The sequence below is a fragment of the Humulus lupulus genome, chromosome 2, assembly GCF_963169125.1.
Source record: "Humulus lupulus chromosome 2, drHumLupu1.1, whole genome shotgun sequence".
NCBI classification, from domain to species: Eukaryota; Viridiplantae; Streptophyta; class Magnoliopsida; order Rosales; family Cannabaceae; genus Humulus; species Humulus lupulus.
The window spans coordinates 149,145,074-149,163,695 of NC_084794.1; the positions used below are offsets into that span (position 1 = coordinate 149,145,074).

Below are 18,622 nucleotides of genomic sequence, written 5' to 3' on the forward strand. Positions count from 1 at the left end.
ATGTATGAAGGATTATTGTTAATTAAATAAAGTTAATATTTTGCACTCATATTTGTATTTAATTATACATGTCATTTATCATGAAGATCAAATATTATTGATGTGGTCTTAAATTAAGTATATGTATAATGATATATATATACAAGAGGAATTAATTCAAGATATTAATATAAAAATTGTTTGTAATCGCTAAATAGAGTAGGAGATTTATTTAACAAAGATTATGAGTACATTCTATCTTCTGTTTAAGACAGAACAGTTTATCCAGACTGTTAAGTGTAGCTACACAAAGAGATAGAGGTACCGTATACAATATAGATTGTATTGGACTAGGACACGATGAAAGAAAGAACTTCTGATAATCTCCGTTAAAATACAGAAGTTCAACATTCATCAATTGATGGTCGTTTGAGACTTGACCTCAATCCTGAAGTGAGTATTGAACTCTTATTTGTACTTTTATGACTTTTGACTTATTGGGTAAGGTTCAATATTCCTACGACCGAATTCCTGATATCTTGGAGTCATAGAACTACAAGTGGCTGGGAACATACTTCACAGATATGGAATCTGCTCCTTACTTAAATGAACGTAGATTAGTTGTTCCTTTTAGTGTTGATTCGGGGCTTGAACATAAAGCGCTCAATTTCTATTAGAGAACAAAATTTTCATTTTATAATTAAATCTATAGAATAATGCTCATTAGAGGATCAATGGAACTAATTGATAAAGACATAATTAGAGAAGTTATCGGACATTAAGACCTAACTTTAATTATGAACAACTAGCAAGTGGTCATAACTAATGCAATGACTAAATCAATGGACGACTTTATAGTTATATCTTCTAATAATATAAGACTATAGTTTTGAGAGTTCAACTATGAATTTCTAGTGGAATAATTCATATTTAATAAATTAATTAATGGAACTAAGAGTTAGTGAAATTAATTAAATTATTGGAGCTTAGAACTATGTGTCCATATTGTCCCCGTACTAGCTCGATAACACAAAAGTAGTATTTTGGTATTAAAAGGAAATAATTAAAAATTTTAATCTCGCAAAATAATATTATTTGTGAAATAATATTTGATGGCAAATAAAATTATATTGAAAATTATGTTAAATTATATTTTATTGAAAATTAATTTAATCATATTTATTTTTGTGATATAATTGTATACTACATAAAATAATATGATAAAGGCCCAACAAATAGCATTTTATAGAGATAAAATACGACAGAGCCCAAAGCCCTGTAGTTGGCGCCAACCACGGTCCAAATGGATTGTGGCCCACGTAAAGGCCCAATGTGATTAGGGCTAGTCTTCTTTTGATTCTTATAACATAACATCATAAGAAAGAGACATCAGATGCATTTCACATTATTTCGCCAAGAGAGAAAAATAGAGAACTTTGTTCTCTCTGTATTGTGAGAAGAACACTCTCTCATGTGTTGAGATTCAAAAGTGTGTTCTTGTGTATCCTACCAAAGAGCATAGACATTCACCTGTCTCCTTCTCTTTGTGCGAGCCATAGTATGGAAGATTATGGGTTAAAAGGCTAAGATGCTATTTGATCTACACATGTTCTATATCTAGAAAATGTATTTGTGAGTTTCTATTTTATTCAGATTCATGTGCATGAGAAAGAGCTCGTTCTAGATATGATTCCTAGAGTGATTCGTTCGTATGTTTTAATCATTGTTATTATTGCATTGAAATATTATCTCATGCTTCCGCTGCACTGTTAATCACATGATAAAAAACTAACACTATGCTCATTGCTTCATTTGGACCCATCAAGGCTCGTCGAGATAGCATCGAGGCCTATCGAGGTCACTATGTTCATTGCTTGGTTTGGACCAATAGAGGCCCGTCGAGGTACCATCGAATCACTCCATATGTTGGTTGTCTTCTCAGGGGCATACAACACCCCCTCTATCAAGTAGTATAAACCCAACTTAAATGCATCTTCTGGGTTTGATGAGGCCTTCAGAGCATCTTCTGGGTTTGTTGAGGCCTTCAGAGCATCTTCCAACTGACCGAAACTAACCTTTGCCTCACCATCGAGACCAGTTAGATTCTACACCTAAATAACTCCATCGATGTCTATTGATGCATGTCGAGGTGACATCCCTCGGATCCTGTCGAGGTCAATCGAGCCCCATCGAGGCCTATCGATTTCTATCGAGGTGGAGGCAAAAATTTGAGAAAAAACCCATATTTTCCTATGAACAACCTCGATCTAACCTATGAACAAAAAATCACAGGACGACACAGGCACAGACACACAAACCCAGAAATGGATCGATGACTCACCTTCGTTTTCTTCTGGGTGGCTTATTCGAGCTTTGGATCGTCCCCTCTGACATCGTCGCCTCTCCATTCGTACCCTCCGACGCACCAACGACCATGACAAGGATCTGAGCACTACCAAGGGAAGATTTGGGGTTTTTTTTTTATTCTTGTTTTTGGACCGAGAGATTAGAGAAGAGATTTGGGGTTTCTTTTTAGGGTTTTGGTTTTGCGACCAGGAGACTTAGGGAAATAATAGAGAGAGAGAGACCAAGAGAAGAGAGAGAAAGAATGGAAACAAATGTCGTAAGTATTTCGAAAACAAAGAAATAATTTTGTTGTAGGACCTCATTTATTGCATAATTACCCAAATTTCCGTGACAGTTGCAATTCCAAGTGAAAAATTATCAACCATCCTAATGAGTAAATATTTACTCGGCAAAAAGAAAAGCACATTTTCCTTTCAAAAAGAAAAAAGAAAAGAAAAGCACAGTTTAACATTAAAAATTGCTGAATTTTCATTAATAACAATTTCCTGAAGCGTGATTCTAACTGATCCATACAAGATGCTATTCAAACTATCAAGTTGCCATTTCGAAAGATGTACTTCATAATGAAGAAATCATAATTTGAAAATTCCATTCAAACAAAAAATAAAAACTCAAGTTCATTCTCTAGATTACATATAATATCCCAACAGCAAACGCATTCGGAAGGACCAAAATTCTGGCTCAATGAAAGCTCCACAAACAAAACCCATGTAAAGCTAATTAAACCATCAGGCATTTTTTCTAGGATTAGAAACACAAAACAAAAGATGTGTCAATTCAACTCTCAACATCTTCAGTCGGGAAGAATTTGTTCACCATCAGCATCTCCTTCTGTTTCAATCTGAGGTTTGGGAGCTCCACCTGCTCCAGGGGCCTGCTTCTTTTTAATCCCACTCACAATATCGTCTATTCTCAGAAGCATGCAGGCTGCTTCTATGGCAGTCTTAAAGGTCTGTGCCTTCACGTTGTAGGCATCCCAGATCTGATGACATAAAGAAAACTATATTATACTCCAAATTTTGCGAAAGGGATACCAGTCTGTTTATCATCTTTATCGCAATAAGTTAGGAAATATGAAACAAAATGTTATTCAAAATTCCTAATAGATTATTGAAGACAAACCAAAAACTTTTACCAGCTTAGTGAAGACAATTGATATAATTGAGAGATCAGAAGTGCACATCATAGATGATTATCTGGAACAACTTGCTATCATATGATTAATTGTCCCCTATACATTTGCTTGACCCCATTAAATTTTTTTCTTCCTAGTCCTTGATTCAAATTGTCCCAAGGGTACTGTTATATTGGTATTATCTGATCTTAATATATTCATGAAAGATATGTGACCAAATATAAGAACTAACATTTCATTTTATTTTATTTTTGTTAGTAATAAGAACAATAAATTTAGAAGTAAATGAAAGTCGGTTGCATACCTTCTGCTCTTTCACGTCAGTGATGGCACCACTGTTTCCATCTATGCCGATCCATGCATTTTCACCATTTGCATGCTAAAATAATAATTTAGACAAGTTGAAGAAAAATCACCACATACACTCGGAATACAAGAATTAATTCAGTATAACAAAAGCTTATAGATTGCTTCCTACCTTTCCTTGCAGTGCAGTCATGGTCCTAATCACATTGACACCACAATTTTGTGCCAAAGTTCGTGGTATAGCCTCAAAAGCTATGGCGGCAGCTTCATATGGCCACTGTTGCACAACCATAAAAAATAAACAAAACTGCTCTGTTAGGTCAATTTTAAAAGCATCATACATAAGTTAGAAATATGTAGAATGAGAAAACAGGTTGCTTCATGAAATCCTATCAGAACTTAAAATGTACGGCAAAAGAACAATGCAACAAGTTTTTTTCTCTCAAAAATAAGCTGCCTTTTTTTGTGTGTGTGTGCACAAGCGTGTACCCCTCCAAAGTTCAAAGATTGCACTGTAAAGTGCATCAGTAGGGAACCACTTTACCTTTTCAATGCCTTCAATAGAGGAACTTTTTTGCTTTAAGGTAGCAGATACAGTTAACTCTGTAGCACCACCTCCGGGTACAAGCTTTGGGTTTTTGATTATATTCCTTGCTACAGACATGGCATCCTGCAATCAAAACAAGCATCAGACCATAATATTACCCACAACCAGATATATAAATTGATATCGCAAATTCAATAACATATACCTGTAGGTTTCTTTCAACTTCATTTAAAAGATCCTTACTGGCACCTCTTAATAGAACAGTACAAGCTTTTGGATCTTTGCAATCAATAATAGAAGCAAAAAACTCATCCCCTATCTTCTTAACCTCGAACAACCCAGCTCCGGTACCAACATCAGACTCTTGTAGTTCATCAACTCTGTTGACAATGACAGCACCACAGGCCTTGGCTATTCTATTATTGTCTGTCTTCCTCAACCTCCTAATTGCACTGATACCAGCTTTGCTAAGATAATGACATGCCAAGTCACTAAGGCCCTTCTCTGTGATTACTAAGTCTGGTTTGAACTTAATTATCTGTGCACAAAGGTTCTCAATGTATTCCTCTTCCATCTTCAACAGGACTCCCCAATCTTCTTCATTGACTAGTTCAGCATTTGTTTGGTTCTCTCCTTTTTTGTATTCAAGGGGAGAATCAAGGAGTATGATGCGAGGGTTAATGATCTTTCTCCTCATTTTTCCAGGGGCAACAACATCTTTGTTGAACATAACCCCCCTAAGAACTTTGGAATCTTCCAACTGCCCACCAGGTATCTTCTCAATCTTAATGTACTTCTTGATATCTACTTCCCTCAGCCCTTGGCCAAGATCAACACCCACAGTTGTGGTAGCATCAATTGCCAAATCCTAGGACAAAGAAATAGCTCAAGAGTTAGAATTAAATACAAAAAGAAATGTGTGACTCAAGCGTATTGTCTAAACTAATCTATTTGCCAAAATATATAGACACCCAACCTCAAAAAATCTTTTTCCCTCTTTCAATACCAAAGTAAGAGAAGAGATTTAAAGCATTGAACTAAAAATAAAAACATAGCAGACACTCACAGCAATCAGATCTCCAAATTGGCTAGTGAATTTTGTACCTATACAGCTCTTAACCAGCCCCAACATTGTTGCACCTGATAAATATTTCCATGAATTACTTGTGATACCATATAAAATCAAGATATCCCCAATTAAAAGGAAATAATCTTAAGAAATGAATAGTTCAAGAAACTTACGATCCTGTGTGTCAATGGGCATAGCTATTTTGTCAAGCACATCAATAGCATCCTCTAGAGCTTTATTGTAAGCTGAAAATCAATTGAAACATGCGTTCTAGATAAGTAACATAATAAATCTCAAGCAATAATTATTAGCAAATACCTATTATATAGAATTACCTCTGCAGATTACCGTAGGATGAAAATGTTTGTCAATAAATGCTTCTGCAACATGGAGCATTTCACCAGCTACAAGAAAATTTTAAATCCAGATGTCAGAGACAGAAGAAATGACGTCATATCGCGTACATCATATTCCCCCGATTAAGAGATGTCAAAAGGCATCAACAAACAACAAGAGTGAGAACACATCCGTACTTCAAAAATTGTGGCCAATTTTAACATTAACCAAGAGTGGTAAAGATTACATTAGTGTGATTCTAAGCTAAGTTCGAGCAGCAATTACTGGATTAAGATCTCAACTTTCACCCACTCAAGATAGCAACATTAGAACAATCTAGAACACACCACATTGTACACTCAAACTTACCAAGAACAATCACAGATGTTGTTCCGTCCCCTACTTCTTCGTCTTGTGTACGACTTAGTTCAATCATTGACTGCGAGCAACAAAATAAGGACAATATTCATCAGGAAAAAAGAAAACCGAAATGTAAAATAGGTATATAGTGAAATAGAGCAAAAAAAATATGCTGTATAATTGTATATAGTACCTTTGCAGCTGGGTGAGCAAGGTCTAATTCACGAAGAATGGCATTTCCATCGTTAGTCACCACGATGCCTGTAACAAATGCAGATACAGAAGGCTAACTATATAAGGATACTGAAACAAATACAAGCAAGCTTTCCAAACAAGTAAAAAATACCAAACCACTAATTACACAAATGAAAATGATTTTACCTCCAGCAGCATCTAGCAGCATTTTCAACATGGATCTGGGACCCAAAGTTGTACGTATTATGTCAGCAACGGCCTATCAAGATTTGAAATGGATTTATACATATACAATTAAAAATGGGAGAGAAAGCAAGCAAGCAATTAAGAAAAATATACAATACCTTGGAAGCTTGGATGTTGGCATGTTGCACTTTGCTTCCAGATTCTCTCTTGAGAGAATCCTCTGCTCATCAAAATTGAAAATTTAAACAAAGCTAATCAACTTGATTTCATTTTAGCATAAACAAAAGATCAAACAAAATATTCCCATTTCAAAACTAATAAACAAACAAACAAACAAACTTACTTAGAACAACTACTGGTGCGTGCATTTTTAGGTCTGAGATTTGGTCTCAAATGCAAATGAAACCGAGAGAGTGAGACTGATAAGAAATTTAGACAATAAACGAGAAGAATTAGCGATTGGGTTTATTCAGAGAGTAAAAGATCAGAACCCATAAAGTGAGACTGAGAATACCCCCTATAACTGTACCGTTAACGCGAGAATGGGGATGGGAGTTGTGCAGAGTTGAGTGGAGTGAACAATGAGAGAGACAAAGATTTAGTTTTTAGGGTTCGTATTTTCGGTAGGGTTTAACATTCTCCAATTAAAAACTGAAACTAATAACATACAAAGACTATTCTACCCCTTCTTAGCTTATCTAGAGTATTCAAAATTTAAAAACAAATTAATAATAGGGTATTTAGGATTTTTACCATGAACTATTACATATGTATTATCGTACCAGGCCATGAAAAAATTCTTTCGATCTATTCACAATCATGTAAATTAGGACATCCGTCCAATTCCGTTCAGTTTTTGTAACAGAAGGATGATGTGGCCTTTTTTACATGATTTGGGATGACACGTGTGTCAGGATTTTATGCCCTAATTAAAATACAATTTCTTTGTAATCTTATTTATTATCAATAAAAGAATAGAAATTATTTTTTTGACTTGGTCAATCACTTTGCTCACATGTTTTATTTTCATGATTATTTGTTTAATATAAACTTATATTTAATCCTGAGCATATAGCTAATTGTATTTATAGTGACGTAATCACAGTGGAATATAAATATGATTATATGTTCAAAATAAGTTAATCCTAATATTATTTAGTGCACAAGATTTACACTCACTTGCCAATCTACGATATGATCTACTTACACATTGTAGTGTTATTTTCTTTCCAGAATATTAGCAAAGTAGATAAGATCAGATGTATTTGTTACATCAGACTGGACCGATATTGACAGTTGATAGAATAACTAAACATACCGTTATTATCTATTCTAATCATATCATATAGTTGATCATAGGTCAATTCAATCTCAATTATGAGTGATTAGTATTCTAACTTATTGTATTATTTGAGTTATTTGACTTGTTCGTTACTAGTTTACCCTATGAACTAGCCCATATTTACATCTTGGGAACTCGGTAGTATAATTGAGTGGGAGTGTTAATCATAGATATGAACATATCTATAGCTTTTGATGAAGAAATGAAATGATGATTTCCTTTTAGTTTGGTTCAAGGTGCTAAATGATAGAGATCTCATTTCAGTAATTAATATTAGTTTACTGAAATATCATTTACAAGAAATTAAGTGTTTTAAGGATAAAATACAATGAGGGGTAAAATGGTATTTTAGTCTCATCTCATTGTAGACTGTCTATAGAGGATTGAGTGACAAATATGGTTGTAACAATGGATAATTAATAGCGTATATATATTTGTTATAGAGCGTTCTATTAATTCAAGAGTGCAATTATGAGTCTTTAGTGGAGTCACGAGGAATTAATAAATTAGTAAATTTATTTGTTAGATTTATGATAACTTATTGGAGCTTGATTTCATAGGCTCATGGTCCCCACTGTACCTTGGATAAAATCATCTAGATAGTCTCAATTAATTGATTTAATTATCAATTAGAATTATCAAAGTTGACCATGTCAATTTTGGATAGTTTCAATGAGTTATGTAATTTAGAGAGGAAAAGAGAAATTATGGCAGATTTATTAATTAAGATAAATTGGTATCTAGATTAATATATAAGTTTAAATCAAGGTTCAAATTATAAATAATTATTTAATTAATTAAATCAATAGAAAATAATACATGCTTTGATTTTAAGTCCAACAGGCTTATAATCAAATGATAAATTTCACGGGCCCAAAGCCCATGATAATTTCGACCTAGGGCTGTTAATTGGATATTATTTTATTTATTTTTTAATTAAATAAATGACCTAAATAAGTCTATAAAAGGAATGTTAAGTGAGAGTTGAAATGAGATGACAGAGACTGGTTTTCTGATAGATTTTAGATTCTCTTTAAACATAAGTCATTTTCTAAGTCTCTTTGTTCTTTTCTCTTCTTCTCTTTGTATCTATCTCATGTGTTGATAATTGCCCACTCTAGTTTAAGTGATTCTAAGAATACTTTGTAAGGCTGTAAAGAAAATTGAAGATCGGTTCAGTTTCTTGGTAATACTCTGCGACATAAAGGATACAAGGGTTAGAGAAACTGAAGGAATGACTCATTCATTCTGTTGTGTATAATGTAAGTATTCTTATCATTATTTATCTTTGAATTCAATTTTAGAAACATGTTCTAGGTTGTCTCATATTAACTTGTTTAATATTATATCTACATGAAAATAAACAAAGATCTTGTATAAGTTTTCCTAACAACTGGCCTCAGAGGCTTTGGTAATGTTTATTTTCATGCATGAACATGTTGAAAATTGAATTATTTGATGTGTGTAAGTAATTGGATGGATTTCTTGATTATATGAAGCACATTGAATTCTATGTGATTATTAGCAATTTTAGGTTGTTTTGTTTTGTTTTCTATGCCATTAATTTTTATATATGCTTTATTTTGTGTAAAACATGTTAAAAATTAATTAGAAAATTGTTTTGGTTTGAAAAATTGCACAAAAAGTTTTCTGAAATTTTTTTGACCTGGCTACCATTGCGTGCACGCACCCGCGCGTACACCAGCGCGCGCGTCACTTAAAGTTCCCTATGCGCGTCCCTCGGCAGCCAATGCAAACTTGCGCGCGCGCACCTGTGTGCACACCAGGCACCGTGAACAGTACCCGACATAAAAAAATTTAATTTTTTTTTAAATTAAAGAAATTAAAATGTGAAAATTAATTATTTATAATCAAAGCCAAAAATATCATATTTGTTTTATCATTTGAAATGTTTTTTAAAATAAGATATTTTTGTTGGTTGAGATTTAAATAATTAGATATTTTTACAAAGATTCAAATTCAAATTTAAAAATAGACTAACAACTTAATTTTAAATATTTTAATATATTAAAATATTCGAATTAAGATATAAGATATAAGATATTTAAGATATTTCTTTTAAATACTTGATATTTTTATTAAATATTTTTTTGAAAATATAAATATTTGTTTATTCTATAGTTTTTAATATTTAAATTATTTGAAATTTGAAATTTGTTAGTTAGATATTTTTATGGATATTTGAATTTGTTTAATTGTTTTGAAATATTTTAGGGTTGTTATAACTATCAATATTTTATTTTTTTTAAATAGTTAAACTATTGGCTTATTATTGTAACAACACAAGATATTTTTTTAAAATAGTTAAGATATTTTTTTCAACCAATTAATAAAATATTATTTTAATAAATGGGATTAAAATTAACTTTTGTTAATTGTTAATAAATCTTATTTAAATTAAATTGATATTTTTTTCAAATTAACCTAAACCAAGTTTATTATTTTTAAATTTTATTTAAATTGACTTATTTTTGTAAAAATTCAATTAATTCAAATTTTTGATAAATTCTATATAATTAATTGTGATATTTTTGCAAATGAAATAAATTGTGGTATTTTTGCATAAATTCATAGAGTTGCTCATATAGTAACATGATTAGGCTCATCCAATTTATAACATGTATGTTTGCACTATATGTAATATTTTTGCAATTGGGCTTAGATGCATATAGTGGCTCATATGTTTGTTAGATATATGAATTTTTGCCAAATAAAATATTCATAAAATGATAGGTTTTATTTGGGCCCATTAGAAAATATAAATTTTAAATTCATCTCTTCCACTTGTGAATGCCCATTTATTTTGCATGACTATAGGGGACCTATTAAATTTATAACAATTAATAAAACGAATGTTTAAATTCTTGTCTTTTGGACCTTGTATGGAAGTTTGGGGGCCTTTGTAGTGAGAACGACATACTGGACGCAACCCTCCTCCATACAAGCCCAATTGTTAAGGTACATTTACCTGAGTTGGACTTAATTGTATAGGTTCATTATATTAGTTAAACATAAATATTGATTAGCAACAAATTAATTATAAATTAATTGAATTTTTTTCAATGTGACAATTTAGAATTAATAGGAAATTATAGGACTTTGGTTTTAAAAATTCTAATTTTTTTTAATTTTTTGTAAACCATAGTCATTAATTTTCTAAAAATAAATAATAAAAATACTATTTTAATTTTATAATGAGCTTATTTTAATAATTATATTCGATCTCCACCATTGGTTTAACAAGGTCAATAGCTTAATGGGGCCTAGACGCTTTGATTCATCCCCCTACGGAAGGTGTTCATTAGTTATTTTGACAAGGTTAGATTTCGAAAGATAGATAATTATAGGTCAAATTCTACTAGACTCACCCCTACGGTGACTACTAGGACTAAATATGTGATTATCGAAACCGTGGGTCTAGCTCATAAAATAAAAGATTTTGTTTTCTTATTTTGATCGAATAGTAGGTTGTTAATAATGGCATCCATTATTAAATGAGTTTACAACTATATTTAACTAGTGGTATTTTTTTACTCTCTCCAACCAGGACAACGATATCATAGATTAGTTAAAAACCTAAAGAAATGGAGATATGATTATTTTGGTATTTTTTTCTCATACCTTACATATTTTTTGTATATGTTGTATTATTTCTTGAAATTTGTGTGAATATGAGTTTTATTGAGCAAAAGTGATTATTTCTATTTTATTGATAATTTGTAGTTTTAAGTATGGTTGTGTCTACTCCCATCCTTTCTCAACTTTCGATGGAGAAACTCACTGGAGAAAACTTCCTTAAGTGGAAGCAGAATATCAACATAGAGTTGATTGGTGACAACTATGAATTCGTCATGACTGAAGAATCCACAAAACGAGCACTGTCTCCGCACGTTCTTGATGGCACCGTAAATGCTTCGATAGCACCGTCTCCTCACATTCGTGATGGCACCGTAAATGCTCAAATGGCACCGTGTCCGCACGTTTGTGATCAACTCAACTATGGTCTGACGCAGCTCATGAACGAGCATCAAACTTTCGAGTCTATCATGGGTGGACCTAGTAAGGGAGGAGAAAATAAGACTACTGCAGCTGCTGCTAATCCAGCTAAGGCTGAAGCTAACCAAGCTTCGTCTTTGAAAGTTGGAAACAAGAGGAAAGATGGACAAAACAACAACCCCAAGCCTGCAAAGGCTACAAAGATGAGTGCACAACCAAATGCACAGACACCTAAGGGGAAGAACAAGAAAAACAAGAAAGGTAAAGGTAAGTGTTTTCACTGCAAAGAGAAGGGGCATTGGAAACGAGATTGCCGCAAGTTTCTAGCAACGAAAAATAAAGGTAATGATTATAGTTCATTTATCTTAGAAACATGTGTTTTAGAGAATGATAAATCTGTTTGGATTATTGATTCTGGATCTACTGACCATGTTTGTAACTCTTTACAGCTTCTTGAATCGTGGGAAGAAGTGGACGAAGGCGGCGAGTTGGGAACAGAGCGTTCGTTGCGGTCCAAGCTAGAGGAAGAGCTCGTCTGAAGTTCAGAAATAAATACTTAATTTTAAATTATGTATTTTTTATTTCGAATTTGAGTAGAAATTTAATTTCAATTTCCATGTTGTAATTAGAACAATTTGTTACGACTTTCACAAGTTCTAATATATCTATTTCCTTCAATGGATCACAATTATGTATTGCATGTTTGGAAAACGAGCTTTATATTATGCGACCTAACGAACCCCTCGCTCTTAACAATGATTTATTCAAAGTAGCTAAACCTAGGATCAATAAACGTCAAAAGACCGATAACGATAATATGACGTATTTATGGCACTTGAGACTTGGTCACATTGGCTATGATAGGATTCAAAGACTTACAAAGGACGAGCCTTTGAGGGAACTCACCTTAGGTGAATTACCTGCCTGTGAATCTTGTCTAGAAGACAAAGTGACCAAGCGTCCATTCTCTGCAAAGGGTGATAGGGCCAAAAAACCACTTGGACTTGTGCATTAAAATGTTTTTGGACCTTTGAATGTACAAGCCAGGGGTGGTTTTGAGTATTTCGTCACTTTCATTGACGATTACTCTAGATACTCATGTCTTTACCTAATGCATAAGAAATCTGAAATATTTTCAAAGTTTAAGGAATTCTTAGCTATGGCTCAGAACCAATTAGGTAAAACGTTAAAGATCTTGCGATCTGATAGGGGTGGAGAATATTTGGATATGCAATTCCAAGATCAATTAACTGAACTTGAGATTTTATCACAACTTATTGCTCCGGGTACTACCCAACAATATGGTGTAGCGGAACGCCGTAACAGAACTTTATTGGAAATGATTATATGCATGCTTAGTTACTCAATTCTACCAACTTCATTCTGGGGACATGCAATTGAAATCGCGAAAGACATTCTCAATGTCGTGCCGTCTAAATAAATCCCCAAAACACCTTTAACATGCTGGAATGGTCGTGAACCTAGTTTACGCCATTATAGAATTTGAAGGTGTCCTGCCCACGTCCTGAGAAAAAATGAGGGAAAGCTAGAACCACGAACTGAAGTTTGCATGTTTGTTGGCTATCCTAAAGGTAATCAGGGTGGACTTTTCTATAGTCATTCAGAAAAGAAAGTGTTTACTTCTATGAATGCTACTTTTCTAGAAAATGACTATGTCCAAAACTCCAAACCACGCAACAAAGTAGTTTTAGAGGAGATGGTTAAAGAATTGATTCCAACTAATGTTCCATTGTCGTCAACATGAGTTGATGATGAAATTTCCATTCTTCATGTCCAACCGACGTAAGTCAATTTAAATGAAGAAAGTACCACTGTTCTTGAGCAAACAGTCACGAAGCCTCGTCGTAGTGGGAGGGTTTCTAGGAACCTAGTTCGCTATGGTTTGGATGGTGAAACCAATATGTTTGTTGGTGACACTAGTGACAATGATCCATTGTCTTTCAAACAGGCAATGGCTAGCCTTGAAAAGGAACTATGGCTCGAAGCCATGAAACAGGAAATAGAGTCCATGAACTCAAATTCCGTCTGAGATCTTCTGGAAGCACCTAATGACTTTAGGGCCATTGGGTGCAAGTGGATCTACAAGAAGAAAGGAGGTGTTGATGGAAATATCGAGACTTATAAAGCTCGATTAGTCGCAAAGGGTTATACCCAAAGAGAAGGCGTGGACTATAAGGAAACTTTTAGTCCAGTAGCCATGCTCAAGTCCATTCGCATCCTCCTATCCATAACAGTCGCTCTCGACTATAAGATCTGGCAAATGAATGTCAAGACAAATTTTCTTAATGGGAAGCTTGACGAAGTCATTTATATGGATTAGCTAGAAGGATTTAAAGCAGCTAGACAAGAAGGAAAAGTTTGCAAGTTCAATAGGTCCATCTATGGACTTAAGCAAGCTTCTCGTTACTGGAATCTTAGGTTTGATGAAATAATAAAAACCTATGGCTTTGAACAAATATTGATAAGCCTTGTGTTTACCAACTGAAGGCAAATCAAATAGTGGTATTCCTGCTTCTTTATGTAGATGATATCTTACTCATTGGAAACAATGTTAAGAAATTATCAAATGTGAAGAATTGGCTGAGCACTCAATTCCAGATGAAAGATTTGGGTGAAGCAAGTTATATTATAGGTATCCAGATAATTAGGGATAGAAAGAACATACTCTTAGCTCTATCTCAAGCAGCTTACATAGATAAAGTGCTTGAACGATTCTCAATGACAAATTCCAAGAAAGGACGTTTACCGTCCCGCCATAGAATTCATCTTTCAAAGAAGCATTCTCCTCAGACTCCTGAAGAGGAAGATGCAATGAGAAAAGTTCCTTACGCATCTGTAGTTGGAAGTCTGATGTATGCCATGTTGTGTACTAGACTAGATATCTGCTATGTAATGGGAGTAGTGAGCAGGTATCAGTCAAACCCCAGGCCGGAACATTGGATAGCAGTTAAGCATATCCTAAAGTATTAAGGCAAACTAGGGATTATATGTTAGTCTACAAGGGTGGTGTTCTAAACCCTGTAGGCTACACCGATTCAGATTTTTAGACTGATGTCGATGACAGGAAGTCTACTTCTAGAATGGTGTTTACTCTTGGGGGTGGAGCTGTGATATGGAGAAGCGTAAAGCAGTCTGCAATCTCAGATTCCACCATGGAGGCTGAGTACATAACCGCGTCAGAAGCAGCTAAGGAAATAGTCTAGCTAAAGAAGTTCTATTCAGATCTTGGTGTTATTCCAGAAATGGATAAGTCACTTGTGTTGTTTTGTGACAATACAAGAGCGATAGCCAACTCGAAAGAACCTCGCAGTCACAAGAGGAGTAAGCATATAGAAAGAAAGTATCACATTATTCAAGAATATGTGCCCAGGGGAGATGTGAAGGTTATGAACATTGCATCAGAAGACAATCTTGCAGATCCGTTTACAAAGACACTACCAGAAGCTACATTTGATAAGCATATCAAGGAAATGGGATTAGTAGAATTAAGGCATTAGTTTCTATTAGTGCAAGTGGGAGTTTGTTAGGGTTTTATGCTCTAATTAAAACCCAATTTCTGTGTAATCTCATTTATTATCAATAAAAGAATAGAAATTATTTTTTTGACTTGGTCAATCACTTTGCTCACATGTTTTATTTTCACAATTATTTGTTTAATATAAACTTATATTAAATCCCGAGCATATAGCTAATCGTATTTATAGTGTCGTAATCACAGTGGAATTTAATATGATTATATGTTCAAAATAAGTTATTCCTAAGATTAGTCAGTGCAAATGACTTACATTGACTTGCCAATCTACGATATGATCTACTTACACATTGTAGTATTATGTTCTTTCCAGAAAATTAGCAAAGTAGATAAGATCGGACTGGACCGATATTGACAGATGATAGGATAAGTAAACATACCTTTATTATCTATTCTAGTCATATCATATAATTGACCATAGGTCAATTCAATCTCAATTCTGAGTGAGTAGTATTCTAACTGATTGTATTATTTGAGTTCTTTGACTTGTTTGTTACCAGCTTACCCTACGGACTAGCCCATACTTACATCTTGGGAACTCGGTAGTATAATTGAGTGGGAGTGTTAATCATAGATATGAACATATCTATAGCTTCTGATGAAGAAGTGAAATGATGGTTTCCTTTTAGTTTGGTTCAAGGTGCTAAATGATAGAGATCTCAGTTCAGTAATTAATATTAGTTTACTGAAATATTATTTATAAGGAACTAAGTGTTTTAAGGATAAAATACAATGAGGGGTAAAACGATATTTTAGTCTCATCTCATTGTAGACCGTCTATAGAGGATTGAGTGACAATTATGGTTGTAACAATGGATAATTAATAGCGTATCTATATTTATTATAGAGTATTCTATGAATTCAAGATTGCAATTCCGAGTCTTTAGTGGAGTCATGAGGAATTAATAAGTTAGTAAATTTATTTGTTAGATTTATGATAACTTATTGGAGCTTGATTTTATAGGCCCATGGTCCCCACCGTACCTTGGATAAAATCATCTAGATAGTCTCAATTAATTGATTTAATTATCAATTAGAATTATCAAAGTTGACCATGTCAATATTGGATAGTTTCACAGAGTTATGTAATTTAGAGAAGAAAAGAGAAATTAGGGAAAATTTATTAATTAAGATAAATTGGTATCTAAATTAATAAATAAGTTTAAATCAAGGTTCAAATTATAAATAATTAGTTTGATAAAGGATTTAAATAATTATTTAATTAATTAAATCAATAGAAAATAATACAGGCTTTGATTTTAAGTCCAACGGGCTTATAATCAAATGAGAAATTTCACGGGCCTAAAGTCCATGATAATTTCAACCTAGGGCTATTAATTTATTATTATTTTATTTATTTTTAATTAAATAAATGACCTAAATAAGTTTATAAAAGGAATGTTAAGTGAGAGTTGAAATGAGATGACAGACACTGGTTTTCTGATAGGTTTTAGATTCTCTCTAAACTTAAGTCATTTTCTAAGCCTTATTATTCTTTTCTCTTCTTCTCTTTGTATCTATCTCATGTGTTGAGAATTTCCTACTCTAGTCTAGGTGATCCTAATGATACTTTAGAGGGCTGTGAAGAAAATTGAAGATCGGTTCAGTTTCTTGGTAATACTCTGCGACAGAAAGGATACAAGGGTTAGAGAAACTGAAGGAATGACTCATTCATTCCACTGCGTATAATGTAAGTATTCTTATCATTATTTCTCTTTGAATTCAATTTTAGAAACATGTTCTATGTTGTCTCATATTAACTTGTTTAATATTAGATCTACATGAAAATGAATAAAGATCCTGTATAATTTTTCCTAACAATATGGGACTCTAAAAATGTGAGTTGGATATTATAGAGAAAATAAGCAAAAATAAATAAGAATAATTTGTTATAAACCGACTTTTACAACAAACTTAGAACCCTAGTTTCAAATTTTCAATTTTCCTTCTGCTGACTTTGAAGAGAAATTGTTGCTGCCTATTTCTCAATGGATGGTGGTCGAAGGTTTGAAGAAGAATGGAGTAAACCCAATTGAGATTGTGGGTTTCAGTCTGTAATACACACTATTTGGACATTGAACAATTCTACTAGAAGGTTCTATGGCTACCCAAGATACAAGGTTTGTAAATTTATTGGTTTCCTTTGATTTGGATTATTGCATCTGAATTTTTTTTATTCAGTGGAATGAGCTTGATGGGTGTGGATTTATCATATGGGTGGACCCTCCATCATTCCCTGTACATGGTGAAATATTTAAGGAGGAAAGAGGAGGGTTTTTGAAAAGGTTATGTAGAGTCCGAGAACTTTACTTAGCTAATTATTTAGTAGTATTATAGTATGTATAGTATTATCTTTGTAACTGTGGATTTTTGGTTCAGACCGGGAATTATTTGGACACTCATAGTAGCACTTATAGATTTTCTAAGTTTAACCTATAGTTTAAGAATATTAATTTTAACCTAAGGTTTGATTATATGACTGATATTAAGGATAATATTTATTATACTATAAGGTTTAGAGGAGGACCAATAGGATTTTAAGCACATGTTATGAATGGGTGATTAAGAATTAAGCATTTTGAGGATTAAATTTAATAAGGAGTAAAGTTTGAATGCTATAAGGTCAGTCAACAGCTTTGAATACGTTGAGGGCTTAGTCAAGGCTGTTTACTCCATTCAAACTTAGCTAAAAATGTGTAATTTCGTGTTTAAATATTCAGCGTGTGCCGATATATCACAGCACGTAGATACGGAAAACACGAAACGATGCACGGTCGCCTCGGGCATACTGGCCCAGGCGATATATCGCCTACAGGGGGCGATATATCGCCTCCTTCAGCATAATTCAAATGTTTTTTAATTCTTTTTCCTTTCAGCCATTCAACTTCTTCATAAGTCCAGCATCTTTTGAACGAGTCTTCAGCCTCTGCTGAACGATTATTCAAATTATTTTCACCTAAAAAGCTATTATTTTTATTCAAGTAAAATTAAGATTCCTTCATTCCCAAACTCTATAAATAGGACCTAGTACCCAGCCATTATTCACCTTTTACTCTAAGTTCAGAAGCTGCAAGTGCTAGGAGAGTGTGAGAGTTAAACACTTGGGTGGGGAAATCATAAGCTTAATCATCTTAAGCTTATCAAACACTTTGGGAAGTAAGATTTCATAGTATTTCGGTTCGAGGGTTAGATTGATGTACAAGTCCTCAAGGTATTCAACATACTCTAGT

At 33.4% G+C, this 18,622-nt stretch overlaps 1 protein-coding gene across 2 annotated transcripts; it reads right to left on the reverse strand.

Moving 5' to 3' along the window:
• Nucleotides 1-2,907: 2,907 nt before the first annotated feature.
• Nucleotides 2,908-7,147, reverse strand: LOC133818615 (T-complex protein 1 subunit gamma). Of its 2 annotated transcripts, none has more exons than XM_062251604.1 (14): nucleotides 7,010-7,147; nucleotides 6,824-6,899; nucleotides 6,639-6,700; nucleotides 6,481-6,553; nucleotides 6,293-6,360; nucleotides 6,109-6,178; nucleotides 5,739-5,807; nucleotides 5,577-5,648; nucleotides 5,401-5,474; nucleotides 4,540-5,202; nucleotides 4,332-4,457; nucleotides 3,960-4,064; nucleotides 3,786-3,860; nucleotides 2,908-3,328 (listed from the first exon to the last, which is right to left on the reverse strand). In XM_062251604.1, exons 2-14 carry the CDS (start codon nucleotides 6,846-6,848, stop codon nucleotides 3,140-3,142), a joined length of 1,671 nt encoding a protein of 556 aa, XP_062107588.1. In that variant the 5' UTR covers nucleotides 6,849-6,899; nucleotides 7,010-7,147; the 3' UTR covers nucleotides 2,908-3,139. The 2 variants fall into 2 exon arrangements, with proteins under 2 accessions (XP_062107588.1, XP_062107589.1); XM_062251605.1 differs by having other exon boundaries at nucleotides 6,995-7,112.
• Between the last annotated feature and the right edge of the window lie 11,475 nt (nucleotides 7,148-18,622).